Source organism: Trachinotus anak, unplaced genomic scaffold (genome assembly GCF_046630095.1).
Source record: "Trachinotus anak isolate AG129_WGS33_773 ecotype Australia unplaced genomic scaffold, CSIRO_AGI_Tana_v1 ptg000003l, whole genome shotgun sequence".
NCBI lineage: Eukaryota > Metazoa > Chordata > Actinopteri > Carangiformes > Carangidae > Trachinotus > Trachinotus anak.
Window position 1 is genome coordinate 19358695 of NW_027273854.1, and position 13311 is coordinate 19372005.

Below are 13311 nucleotides of genomic sequence, written 5' to 3' on the forward strand. Positions count from 1 at the left end.
AACATTTTTGTTACTTTTGTTGCACTGATAAAACCACCTGTTTCAGTTTCATCTGAAATTTTCTGCCCCAATTTCTATTTGCTTTTACCAAACTCCCAGCCTCCCTCTCTCTTTTTTGCCCAGCTTTTAATGGCACATAAACTTTCTTTCTATCCTTTCTTCTTGTCTTTTCAGTTTTCAGGGAGTGCATAACCCCTTTCTGACTTTTTCAGACTCTTGAGTCTAAAAGCTGTTGTACCAGGTGAAGGATTCTGTGTTTTTTGTTAGTCTACGTCCACTATTCAGTTAATGTGTGAATTCTTGAGTTATGGTTAAAACCATGTTTTGTGTGGTCACAGCGGCCTTTGATCACCAAAATGTATTGAGTTCATCTTGGAGTTCAAGTGAATGTTAGTGTCAAATTTGAAGGAATTCCTCTAAGGTGTTTACTGAGATATTGTGTTGATAAGGCCAAAATGTGTTTTTTGAGGTCACAGTGACCTTGACCTTTGACCACGGAGCACTAAAGTGTAATCAATTTATTCTTGAATCAAAGTGATTGTTTATACCAAATTTTCATATATTCTGAGCTTCATGAGAATAGGACGCATTGTGGTACAGACAACCTGAGAACATAATGCCTCTGTCCACGGCTTTCACCAGCGCAGAGACATAAATAGAAAGGTAAAACCAAATTGTCTGATTTATCTCAAGTTCAAATAGATTATGAAAATATCAAAATCCAATCGTCATGAAAGATGAAAGCAGATACTCAAAATTTTAAACATTATATGGTTATTTGTATAATAGTGTGTAAATTTGTGCCTGAGGTTTTTGTCACAAATTAAACTGCTGGGCTTCAAATTATCAACCAAGATGTAATAGGACAATGATTCTCAACCAGAGGTACTTCTGCTGTTGCTAGGGATTAGATGAAAAGAGCAGAGTAGTGTTACATCAATTAATCTTAAGAAATAAAATGTACAATTCAGTCAATCAAAGTAGCTATGATTACTGAATAAACAGCAGAACATAATTGATAAAATGTTGAAATAGCTAAAATAATGGATAATTGGTCAAAATAGTTAGGATAAGGTAATTTAAAAAAGGCTAAAATGGCTCAAATCAATTAAACAGCAGAAAGTAAGTGATCAAATGTTGAAATAGATAAAAGTAATGACTAAAGGACTGAAATAGTTAGCTAAAAGTAGGGGAGAAATGGTTGAAAAGGATACCTAAAAGTAATGTGCCAATGGTGAAAAAGCTAAAAGCATTGGAAAAATACTTAATACGTAAGGCATTAACAGTTGAACTAGTTAAAAGTAAAGAAAAAATGGTTGAAACATTTATCTCCTGTTACGCCTACAAATGAAAAGTTGACCAGACCAACGTAAAAACTGATACCACAGTTGTTTGAAAACATTATTGTTACAATGCAATTAAAATAATTATATCCAGATTAAATCAAATAAACACATTTAAAACACAGTGGGTGGTGTTGATGAAGGGGGACTTGAGCTGACCTGTTAATGGTTTTAGGGGTACACACAGAAAAGACGGAGAACCATTGGTTTAGGATATAATCAAGTGTAATCAAGTGATTGCAGTTGACTGCAGTTAGTTAAATAAGCCACCCTTACCCTCACCCCCCCTCAGAGTCAAACAGTTGTCAAATTGTACATGTATAGCGCAACAAATCAGATATTGCCCAAGTAACAGTGTGTTCCTGGCACATTTATTCACCATTTCAAGGTCATGCTGATTTACGCATTAAAACAGAATGCTGGATGCTTTTACAGGCTGAAGGCATTGAAGAGGGGGCAGATAAGAGGAGAGGAGATGAATGAAATAGATCAAAATAAGTCTCGGAATCAAAATGAAAACAGATGGAACAGAGTTGTCTGTTTTGGATTTATACTGATGGATTAAAGAGGAGGGAGTGTGTGTGTGTGCGTGTGTGTGTGTGCGTGTGTGTGTGTGAGACATGCTCACAGTTGTGTCTGACCACTGGGTTCGCATCATAAAGACTGACAGTCACTCTTCTCGCAGAGGTCAGTGTGACGGCCAAAATCTTCCATCACTCTCACTATCTGATGAGGAGTGAAAAGGAGCGTGGACGAGAAGAGAAGTGGGGCCGCATGTTTCTTTCACCTCCCTCACTTACCTGATGAGGGAACGGAGGACAAAGTAAGACGTAAGAGTGTCTGGAGGAGGTGAGTGCTTCTTTTTTCCCCCATCCTCCTTCATTCAAATTTAATTCACTGCTTGACATCAAGTGCTCAAAGGTTTTGGTTTGAGCATCTTGTCTCCTGGAGAGGTTCCACAGTGACAGCAATTTTCACCTATTTTCCTCAGATTTAACTGCCTGTCTTCCCACCAATTACCAGTAGTGTGCTGATTTTCTGTCACAGTCTCTTTATTCTTTAGATGTGATTAGTCATGTAAAACCGCTGGCTCCCCCGCACTTTCTCTTTCAAACATCTCACTAATCATCTCAGGCAATTGGGCAGAGCTGCTTCTCCTTGGAGACTAATAACATGCTGGCGATATTTTTAGTGACATGCAAGAGTGGAGGTGCTACCTGAAGTCAAGTAGCCTAACAACCAAAAACTTGAGCTACTCATTCACTTGTCAGACATTTAACATAGTGTTGACATGTTACTTTTTATTTTTTTAAAGTGAATTAGCCCATATTCATGCTTGAACATTACAGTTGAGAGTTGCACATTTAACCATTTCTCTATGTTTCTTCCCATCACTACATTTCCTCCACCGGTCCAACCCCCCCCTTGAACCTCTGCAAGATGGCGTTCTTGCAGCAGATGCGTTCCCCTCGCCTCTCCTTTATCCAGACTGTTTTGTCTCTCATCCTGGGCGCTGTTACCCTCATGTCCTCCTACTGGTGCGTGGGTAAACAGAAGGTGCCCAAGCCGCTCTGTTCGCCCACCAAGAGCAGCAACTGCATCCCCGTTCCCGGCGTCTCCAACTCCTCCAGCATCCATTTCTCCTGGGAGACAGGCGACGACCGCTTTGTCTTTCCTACCTTTCACACTGGCCTATTCATCACCTGCGAGGAAAACATCTACACAGACGCATGGGGTGAGAGATGAGGGAAAAAAAGTATGAGATAGATTTGAAATATCAAGAACATTTTATTGATTTCTGTACTGTTCAGATGTGCCTAAAAAGGTGAAAATGTGAGAGAAAATAAATTCCCCGTCCAGTCAGCTGACAATAAAATTCCTCTCTGATCACTAAGGATGGTCAAAGGTCAAAGTTGCTTAGTTTCTTTAAAAAGAGTAAAAGCACCGACATATCACTAGTGATGCTGAAAAGGATTAAGCAGACAGAGGAAATTAAGGAATGAGAGAAAACTGGATTTGTACAATGAAATCTAAACAGATGCACTGATAGAACTCAGTAATACATGTGGCCATGGTCACAGTATACAATCAGTATTATTGTAAGGGATTTCATGTATGGCCCTGGTCAAATGTGCTTATCAGGTTGTGTGTGTGTGTGAGTGTGGTAGAGAATATGCCCAAGGTGAGATGAGGATCCACACAGAAACAGGGTGAAACAAATTGTGTCATAACTGTGGCACCGGCGCCACAGACAATCAAATAGGTCACAGGAGGGGAGGAAATCCAAGGTGATAATATGAATTGAGGTCTCAGGTGTGTTAATGCGGTGTGTGTAAATCTGTGTTTGGGTGGGTGAGTGAGTGAATGTGTGTGTGTATGTGTGCGTGTGGGTATGTGCTCAGCCCAAAGAGGATTATCATTTATGTGTGTGTGTGTGTGTGTGTGTGTGTGTGTGTGTGTGTGTGTGTGTGTGTGTGTGTGTGTGTTCTGCTCACTGAGATTTAGACTTCAACACCATGACTCAATTATGGATTAGAAACCCAGAGAGAGGAAGAAAGGTTAATAGGATTCACAAACATCAGCCTGGTGTTCACTGTCTCATTTGCAGCTGATTTGCAACTGAGTTTGAGTGATGCTGAAGTTCAGCCAAAAGTTACAACTGACTTATGGTGTCAATTATATAAACCAGTCAGCATTATGTAATGAATGGTTTGGTATCGAATTGTTAGCAGTAGTAAAAAAAAAAAGAAAGAAATTTCAACATGGAGGTGGAACTGCTGTAAGAACTGTAAATTTCCCTTCTATGATGAACCGATGAAGGTATTTTATTGTGGAGGATTACAAATATTATGAAATATTTCACATAAATATTGCAGTAATTGTAAAATTGCAAAATGTTTTTCCTTAAAGCAGCAATAATTGATTTATCAACGACGAATCTGCTTGTAGGTTACAGATGTAGTGATGAACCCACAGACAATTATCACTCACAGTTACCCTCAGCTCTATGGAGCTTTTTAGTGACTTTCAGCTTATTGTTTTGGTTTTCTGCCCTGAAGCTTTACTGTTTTGGTTCTCTATCAATACCCTAGCATCACTTTTGGTTGCAGAAGGCAGCTGTTTTAAATGAAAAAAGTTCTAATAACCCACTGTAAACAACCTACTCATCACCAAACAACAGAAAGCCGAAGTTAGCGACTAGCCAACATGCTACCCATAAGTAGCTGCCAAAGGGCATGATATATCCCTCAGGAGGTGGTGGAGACGAAAAACAGAGCTAAAAGGAGTTGATTATGAAAATAGATTCACCAGGTGGACAGAAAGAAAAGACAATGACTGAATGCTAATGGTCCTCCGCTGGTGTGTAAATGTATGCTAATATTAGCTATATCAGTTTGAAAAGTGACAACACGGTTTCGTGAATGATGGCCCAAAATTAGTTTTTAATGTTAATGTTATATTGATGACTGTTACAATATTAGGATATTTTTCCATTGTTTTTAATGTAGCTTTGTGTTTGTCACTTACATAACTCTATAGCATAATCATTTAAAGCATTTGGGAGATTGTCCCTGCAGGTTGGTGAAAATGTTCTTTATCTGTATCTTCATTTGCTTGTCTCTCTGCATCTGTTTTCTTAAGTGTGCCGAGCTTATATGGCCACCGTAATTTAGAGCCAGATACGATGCTCTGATTATTGCAGCTGTCATGTAAACACGTTGGTAAACAAGCCACAAAGAAGCTTAACTGACAGCAGAAACGGGTTGTTTTCTTTTTTTTTTAATGCCATTGCTAGCAGTGGTGGGAAAAAAAACAAACTCATTTTGTGGCTGAAACCAAAATGCTGTCATGTGGAAATGAATAAGTGAAAATGAAAACAGCACCAGAATGAAAAATAAGACACAATGACAAAGGCTCATTTTGTGGCACTACTAAGGTTTTTGCTGCAGACCCCACCCTTCCAGATTTATACCAAACAAATCTTATAATCTCTCATCAGGTTACTTTAGGCCATGTAAACACTTTGTGCAAACTGCTACCTCAATCTGCTTGGTCACACAGTAATTTGACTGCAGTGTTCATTTAAATGTATAATAACCTCTATACAGTTTAGAGAAATGACGCAGAGTACCGTGAAATATCTCGACCATATGAGCTCTACTGAAGACTTTCCATTGCAAATTGCCAAATGTCCTCCTAGTATAAGACTGATTTGTTGTCAGTAATTGACATTTGTCTTTTGATTTCCAGAGGAGAAGTGTCGAGGCTTTTACACTTTGACTCCAGGATCTGAAAAAGGTAAGTGGATTCATCACTTTCTCCTGGGTTTTTCTCGTCACTTTGTGTTTGGTTGACTGATTGTTTGAAATCCATATCTTCATCTCTTCAACCTCTCCTCCTCCCTCCACAGCAATGATGTGGCTGTCCCTGTCACTGGAGATCATGTATATAGGTCTTCTGTTAATCAGCTGCATGCTGCTGTCTGTGCAGTTGTGTATCAGGGCCTGGTTCCCCTCTACGCAGCGCTGGGGCCAGATGCTCAATGCATTTGCTGCAGTCTTCACAGTCCTGGGAGGTACAGCAATTTTTTTTACATATACACAGAATGATCTTGGTGACAACATAGGAGGATTATCAGTATTACCAATTATTTAGCCAATCGATTGGTATGTTCACTCCCGCCCTCCTGTCTTCTCAGGTCTGCTCGGGATGGTGGGTCACATGATGTTCATGCAGGTGTTTCAGATCACTGTCTCAATGGGACCGGAGGATTTCAAACCTCACAGCTATGGCTACTCCTGGGCGTTCTAGTAAGTTCATTACACACACTGCAGACTCAAATCTCACACACATGGGGCCTGATTTATTTAAACTGCATCCAGTCACAAGGATCCACGCACACTGATCCTCAGTCTACTTATCTACTCTCTTTCAGGCTTGGAACATAGTGTACTGAGGGTTTTGGATGTGGTTTTAGTTGCAAAGCGAATATTAAAAAGTTTTTTCAGTGGTACAGTATTTATGTCATTTAATCAGTTGAAAGAGAAACTATCCAACCTACCATCCACCAATTTATTCTGATTTACAATTCTGAAACAAAATCATGCTTTTCCAGTTTTCCAAGTTTTTGCTTTTTCACTCAAGTCAAAGTCAGAATGGACTCAGTATATATTTGCTTACACTTGTATACATTTTCTGCACATTTATGAAAACACAAAAACACTAACAAACCACCTGTTTTTGAGCCTCTACATGTTTCTCTGTGTGTCTCTGTCATCAGTGTGGCCTGGTTTGCCTTCACTGTGTGTATGTCAGCCGGTGTTTCCACGCTCAACAACTACACCAAGAAGGTCCTGATGGTGGGACCCAGGCGTACCTCTGGCCTCAACCCCTGCAGCTTTAACTTTGTGGGACTCCTGCCGCCGGCTCCTTACTACACCCCTCCAAACCCAGCCATCACCCTGGCCTGTCCCCCGTCCCCTCCCCGGATCTCCCATCTGTCTCCCTACTATGAGCCCACTTCAGCGACGGTGCCGCCCTCCACCACTCCGAGGCTCACGCACTCCCACTCCCTTCCGCTCCCCCACTCGGACTCCTTCCCTCCTCCCCCGCCCCATCCCGCGCCTTCGTCACCGTTCCACCGCCTGTCCCTCCCTTCTCCATCACCCACACCGTTCGTCTCTGTCCACATGACCCTGCCAGGACACCAAGTGAACCGTTATGAACCGGAGGAGGACTACAGCCCACTGTGAACCACTGATGCAGACTGGAGTCAGTCAGAGGACCTACGCCCATCTTGGCATTGCAGTTTGATGTTTGTCAGGGTCTTGTCATGTGCTCTGAATTTACATTGCAGTCCACTGACTCAATTAATCCAAGTAATTAGCTTTGATCATAATCACTGTGTTCTAATAAAGAACGGCAATGCAGATGCAGAAGAGACCTCAACCGATTCAAGCCAACCACTGTTTTGTAAAGTGACCGTAATACAGAAATACTTCAATTTATATGAAATAAATGTGTGAGATATAAATGAATGAGAAGCCACTGGAACATTTTACCGTCCCTATTCAGTCCAACTCAGAACAAATGGAAAAGAAACAAATTACAGCTTCAGTGACTGGTTGAAAATCAAGTTTTAATGTAATAAAAATCATTGTCATTGCCAAGTAACGGTAGCAAAAATAACAGCATTAGACACATGGAGCATTATGGGAAACAAAACATATTTACACATTATATTTCACGCACGTTGAAACAGAGCTGATTTGACTGAGAGTTCATGAAAGGTCGATATGTTACTGGTATATGGCTGCACTTACAGCCAGACAAGATATTTGATTAGTTGATTTATGTGAAATGGTGTGTTTGATTTGTAACACATGTAGTTCTTACAAGGTCATTACTCTGACACGTTTGAAAAAAAGTTCCACTTTATTAGTGTAATAGTTCCTGGGAGAGAGCCAGATAGTACTGTAAATGATTTGACATTGTACTGCAGCACGATACATTGATGTTTTCCTGATCACAAATAATTTGAAAACATAATTACACCATTGATTTCACACTTTATATCAATGCATAGTGTTATCATTAGATTACGCACAAATCTCTTTTAAGAGCTCAAACAGATAGATTTACCAGGCACTGATGGCATCACATTGTAGTTACACTTTGTTTAATGAGTGGCACATTACATGGAGTCAGACCAGAGCAGATAATAATACTAACAATATAATATTGAAAAAACTACATAATAAACTCACCCCTTTTTATCCAGTACTCATATCCATATGTAAATGTACATTACAAAAAAAAGGACCACAGAGTTTACTCTTCAACCTGCTTTTGCTGCAAGCCAGAAACATTGTTGGATCTTAATTGATCAAATCATCTTTATAAACATTGAGGCCTTTTGTTTTTCAGATAACTACAAAAACATTTGTAATTCTTAGATGACCTTAAGAAATAAAGGCCAAACTCTGAGATGAAAATACACTCAAATACAGCTGTGATTGACTGAGCTTGCCTTTTACTGCAGGAATAACCAAAACTGAAAGCAGACTCAATGAAACACAAGTATGTATTTGAGAAGGTAAGCAGGTCTGCTAGATCTGTAGCTAAATTTACATTAGCAGCTCAACTCTGATGTCCCAAACAGATATGTAGTAAATAAAAACTCTAATCCACTGAAACTAAACCCAGATTCTAGCTGAAAGAGTAGATCCAGCCAAAGATGTTGGGCAGGTTGGAGCAAGCTCTAGTGTCCTTCTCACGCTGTCTTCTTGCGTAGCACAAAGTAAATGATGGAGGAGATGAATGTGAGAGCGAAGGAGATCCACGCCAGGATGAAGGAGTGACCGTACCAGCCCTTCTCCTCATCTATGTGGAAGCGGTCTGTGTAGATGGAGGCTGCAATCATGATGCACAGGCCTGGAGACAAGGACAGGCGGACATGAGAGAGGACAGTGAATGAGGGAAGAAAATTTGTGAAAGCTGCTGTCACTGTCAGAGAAAGAAATCAAACATGAGACACAGAGAAGCACTCACAGGCGAGGAACTGAAAGATGCCGGAGATGGTGAACCTCTTTCCTTTGTCGAGGGTGAAGAGCTGAGCCAAAAACACAAAGATGCCCAGGATGGAGAATATACAGGCTAGCACCGAGCTGGCCTGCACTGCCTGGAGGTAATCTGCAGGGGGAGCCAGAGAGAGAGCAACATGAAAGATTCTGTGTGTGTGTGTGTGCCACAGGGAGGGGATGTCTTAAATATGAGCTAAACATCATATTGACACACCCAGGAAATGGTGAGACTGCAGTTCTGAGAGGCAGGAATGTTGCATTCAAACATGCCAAATGTTTCAGGATTTCAAAACATCCTGTTTGTGCTGCCATGTAAAAACACAACAGTATGTTTTGAAGGTTTTTGTTCTTCATTTTTGTTCATCATTTTGAACTATGCTGGTCCTAATTTGCAATGCAAAAAAATATGAATTTGGATAACTGCAAACTTATTGTGTGTCCCCAGTTGATTTGATTTTGTTCAGGGAGGACGTCACAATAAAACAAAACTTCATGAAAAGGTCTTTCCATGTGCCCCTGTAGGTGTGTATTTAATGTGCAAGACACAGCTTCTCAAAACATTACTGCTCCTTATTATGACTCAAAAATACAATACAATAGAGAGAGCCTGTTTTCACAATCAGCCTCTTGCTGTGAGTGACGGGATCCTACTCAACACAGCTAGAAAAAGGTGACATCACCTATTTCCATTCACCAATCAGGATTTAGCAACATTTGACTCAGAATCCGGTGACGGTTGGAGGGTTGTTTTGTTTGCTGTCAATCAAACCTGATTAAACCACGCCCACACAGCCCTGCTGAAGCAGATTGGCTTTTAGCATTTCTGAGCATGAAATTCTTAATAAATGACACCTTAAGATATCTTTATTTAACTTTGGTCTTGGTGATTTTTGCATTCATTCTTTATATCGTTTTAATGAATAGCAAGATGAACTTAATCAAACAATAAATCAATGAAATTTTTGTGGCAAACTAATACGAGTGTTTAAGCGTTGTATCCATGGAAACATGTTCTCTTCACACTACATCTCTGCAGGACAGGTCTTACCTTCTGGGTAGTGTGAGCCTGTGGGGATATCGGTGTAGTTCCACACTCCGTTTTGCAGTATCCACCGGGCCCAAATGTCAGTGGAGATAGTGTCAGTCATCCACCAGGCCTGAGGAGGAGGGCAGAGGGACAAAATTTTACATTTCAAATCATGTTACAACTCTTGTGCAGTGGTTGCACAAATAAAAACAGCCCACATACATGTTTAAGGACAATGGATGAGTCAAAAAATGAGGAGAATTCAAAACAGGGGCAGTAGTAAACACGGCAGCAGAGCCAAGAAGAGTGTGTGTGTTCACCCCCATGTCCTGACATGAAACTGCAGGCAAAGGGACAACAATCAGAAGTGGAATTCTACAATCCTCACTCTCATATGCAACAGTCAGAATGTCACAAATTTACGTGTGTGTACTGCATGTGCCGGCACACCGTCTGACTGACACCTCGCCTGCAGTTTACATGAACACACACACTCAGCGGCAGTGGGTGACGACACCGTGGTCGGCCCATCTGACATCCAGGAATGTCAGATATGTGGCCCTGAGAGGAACAGTGGACCTTTGACGGAAAAGGAATGAAGGCCTCGAGTGATGAAAGAGAGGTGAGCAGCTGATCACTCATCAGTTCTGACTCTGTGCTTTCCGTCAGCATGGTAACGATGCACATAACTTCACTACTGTCATTTTAACACTCACACTAGGGAGGAAGCTAGGGATTAATTAGGCTGTGGCAAGCGTGCCTTGAGGCTGTAAGGCTGTGTAGTTGTGTATATGGCTTTGTATGTGTGTGTGTGTGTGTGTGTGTGTATGTATGCAGGGGAATGATGCACTGTACATGTATGTTGAGATAAAACTCAGTCTTACTTACATTGTCAATAGTAGCCACCAGGAGGAGGATGATGCAGATGATGTGCAGGGCAAAGATGGCTGCGAGGAGGATCAGCATGTTGACTGTGCTGGAGAGAGGGAGGCGCAAAAAGAAAACTTGTAACATCACTTTCCACCCTTTATTATGCAAGATGAATATAACTGAGGAACTCACATTCAACCTGAAGAAAACAAACACACACACACACACACACACACACTGAACAAAAAGTATCAAATGTGGCCTATAACAAAGGCTCCACACTTCCTGCTTGGTTTCAGACAGGGAGTCATTAATGACAGCTCCAAGCACACACACACACACACACATACACATACAAATTTTCATAAACACACTGAAAGCAAGGCCCAAACCTGGCACTCGCTCAGGGTGTGGCTTCACAACTTTAATTACTTTGAGTTACTGCTAAAGCGCTCCCAGTGAAAGTGAAAATAGACTTCAAGATAATGTTGGTATCAGGAATAAGAGCGGAGGCAGATGCAGAGGTGTTGCTGTATATTTGTAAAGACAGAAATCAGTACATTAAATCAGGTCATGCCTGGGTAAACAGATATTGTTGGTAATGGGAGGCAGAGAGCGTTAAGGAGGGAAGTTCATGTCAGGCAGATGAGTTTGGGCTTGTCTTGTGCTAGAACCCCGCCACTCCTTAAAATAACTGTAGAGAATACCTGTTGGCCCACGCCCAATATCCCCAGTTTGAATTACTACATGCTATCATACATTGAATGAGATATCAGTCAGATCAGAGGTTCGATCAGTATATACTTTTATTTATATGTGAACCATCTGCGGCTGTATCCAGTGTGGAGGCTGCCCTGGGCGTGAACAGAGGAAAAGGCACATCTGGTATGTGCTGGTTCTCTCTACTGTGAAGGAGTGGTCAAGGGCTTGGTCCACACTCACACTCACACACACACATGGTTGCCAGTTCCCTCTCTCTCACATGCAACGACATTCATACACAGACATGGAGCGCCAACGGCACACTGATACACATGTGATCATGCCTGACACATGTCTACAAGTGTTTTCCACCTTTCATCTGCCTCAGACGGCAACAGTGAAGTTAAAGATTGAGTTTGTAAATATTTGCTCTGTATAATTTCTGCCTAAATTGCCTCAAGCACAAATACAGACATGCTCCTGAGTTGTCTTCTGACAGACGATCAAACTTTAATGAACAACGTCTGGATGGAAAAAAAAACAAGCTTTAATTTAAAACACACTCGTTGAATGCTTTGATCAAATGTCTTCCAAAAAAACCTCTCCTGAAAACACAACTTGTGTCGTGTCAACTGTTCCAGCTGGGACTTTTAGATCTGGCCTGGATGTGGCATATGTTCCATTACTCAAAATCAAATACATGTGGCTGACGTTAGATTTTTAGAGTGCTAAGCATCCAGGAAAAAAAGAGTAGGAAAGCAGACCTTTGCCTTTTAACAATTTAACACAAGACTAGTCACTTCAGTAGCTGACTGCTGCAGGAACACATCTGGAAAGTTGCTGAAGTTACTGTAACTCAGTGGCAAAGTTGCCTGTGAAGGTGAACAGGTATGTTTGAGGTGCACACACAAACACACACAAATACACACACACACACACACACACACACACACACACACACACACACACACACACACACACCTGCCTTTACTATTTAACTCATCATCATTTGCTTTTCTTATATAAAAATAAAGAAATACTGAATAAAAACAGCAGGAAAGCTCCTGTTCAAACACCACAGTTTTAAGAAGCTATAGAGAAGTAAGAAATACAGAGGGAATCAAAGAGCAGAAGAAGAGTCTCTGACTTACTGTTTGACGGCTGTCTGTCTCTGTAAGTTTAATCCTCCTGCTCTCAATGATACTAATTTCAGACTCAGAGTCTAAATGCACAAACACTAGAAACTACCCTTCCGCCCACTTTTACCCCGCCCTCTGTTTAAGTCCACACCCCAGACAAGCCTCTCGCTTGCTTGCTCACATCTCTGCCTCCTACGCCCCCCCCCCCCCCCCCCCCCCCCCCCCCCCCCCCCCATCCCACTCCACTCTTTTCTCCCAGTCCCACCCTCTCTTTCTTTCTGTCTACTTTAAACATATGCAGAGGCTCAAACCAGCCACTGTTTCAACAACCTTTGCGGGCTGGCAATAGATTTTACTCATGTGTTTGGTGTCTCATGTCTTTGTCACTTAGCTGATGCTGGTGTTTCTCTGTGGGAGCGCAGCTGATGACTCACTGGTGTTTGAGGGGGGAACTCCCACAACACTGGACATTATTGACACTGATTTTACGCATGCTGCCATGGCGACAGACTGCAGCCAGGCCAAATCACAATCACGTTGTTGCTGTTGACTATACAAACAGTCAAACCTGGGCACGTGAACACACACACACACACACACACACACACACACATATACACACACACACACACACAACTGACAGTGTA

At 41.5% G+C, this 13311-nt stretch overlaps 2 protein-coding genes across 3 annotated transcripts; one reads left to right on the top strand and one right to left on the bottom strand.

Annotated features, from left to right (window-relative positions):
* Positions 1 to 117: 117 nt before the first annotated feature.
* Positions 118 to 7943, top strand: LOC139618479 (germ cell-specific gene 1-like protein). Of its 2 annotated transcripts, XM_071474422.1 has the most exons (6): positions 118 to 2192; positions 2784 to 3078; positions 5595 to 5642; positions 5755 to 5919; positions 6043 to 6154; positions 6625 to 7943. In XM_071474422.1, exons 2-6 carry the CDS (start codon positions 2784 to 2786, stop codon positions 7094 to 7096), a joined length of 1092 nt encoding a protein of 363 aa, XP_071330523.1. In that variant the 5' UTR covers positions 118 to 2192; the 3' UTR covers positions 7097 to 7943. The 2 variants fall into 2 exon arrangements, with proteins under 2 accessions (XP_071330523.1, XP_071330522.1); XM_071474421.1 differs by having other exon boundaries at positions 118 to 3078.
* LOC139618480 (epithelial membrane protein 2-like) lies at positions 7462 to 12791 on the bottom strand. The gene is made up of 5 exons (XM_071474423.1): positions 12677 to 12791; positions 10842 to 10929; positions 9975 to 10083; positions 8895 to 9035; positions 7462 to 8777 (listed from the first exon to the last, which is right to left on the bottom strand). Exons 2-5 carry the CDS (start codon positions 10917 to 10919, stop codon positions 8617 to 8619), a joined length of 489 nt encoding a protein of 162 aa, XP_071330524.1. The 5' UTR covers positions 10920 to 10929; positions 12677 to 12791; the 3' UTR covers positions 7462 to 8616.
* Positions 12792 to 13311: the final 520 nt, after the last annotated feature.

Excerpts from the sequence above, each read along its gene's own strand:
- LOC139618479 (XM_071474421.1), top strand. The coding sequence starts at position 2,784 with ATGGCGTTCTTGCAGCAGATGCGTTCCCCTCGCCTCTCCTTTATCCAG. Across the intron at positions 3,079-5,594 it reads CATCTACACAGACGCATGGG|AGGAGAAGTGTCGAGGCTTT; the intron begins GTGAGAGATGAG and ends TTTGATTTCCAG. Across the intron at positions 6,155-6,624 it reads GGCTACTCCTGGGCGTTCTA|TGTGGCCTGGTTTGCCTTCA; the intron begins GTAAGTTCATTA and ends CTCTGTCATCAG.
- LOC139618480 (XM_071474423.1), bottom strand. The coding sequence starts at position 10,919 with ATGCTGATCCTCCTCGCAGCCATCTTTGCCCTGCACATCATCTGCATC. Across the intron at positions 9,036-9,974 it reads AGGCTCACACTACCCAGAAG|ATTACCTCCAGGCAGTGCAG; the intron begins GTAAGACCTGTC and ends CTCCCCCTGCAG. Across the intron at positions 8,778-8,894 it reads CATCTTTCAGTTCCTCGCCT|GCCTGTGCATCATGATTGCA; the intron begins GTGAGTGCTTCT and ends CCTTGTCTCCAG.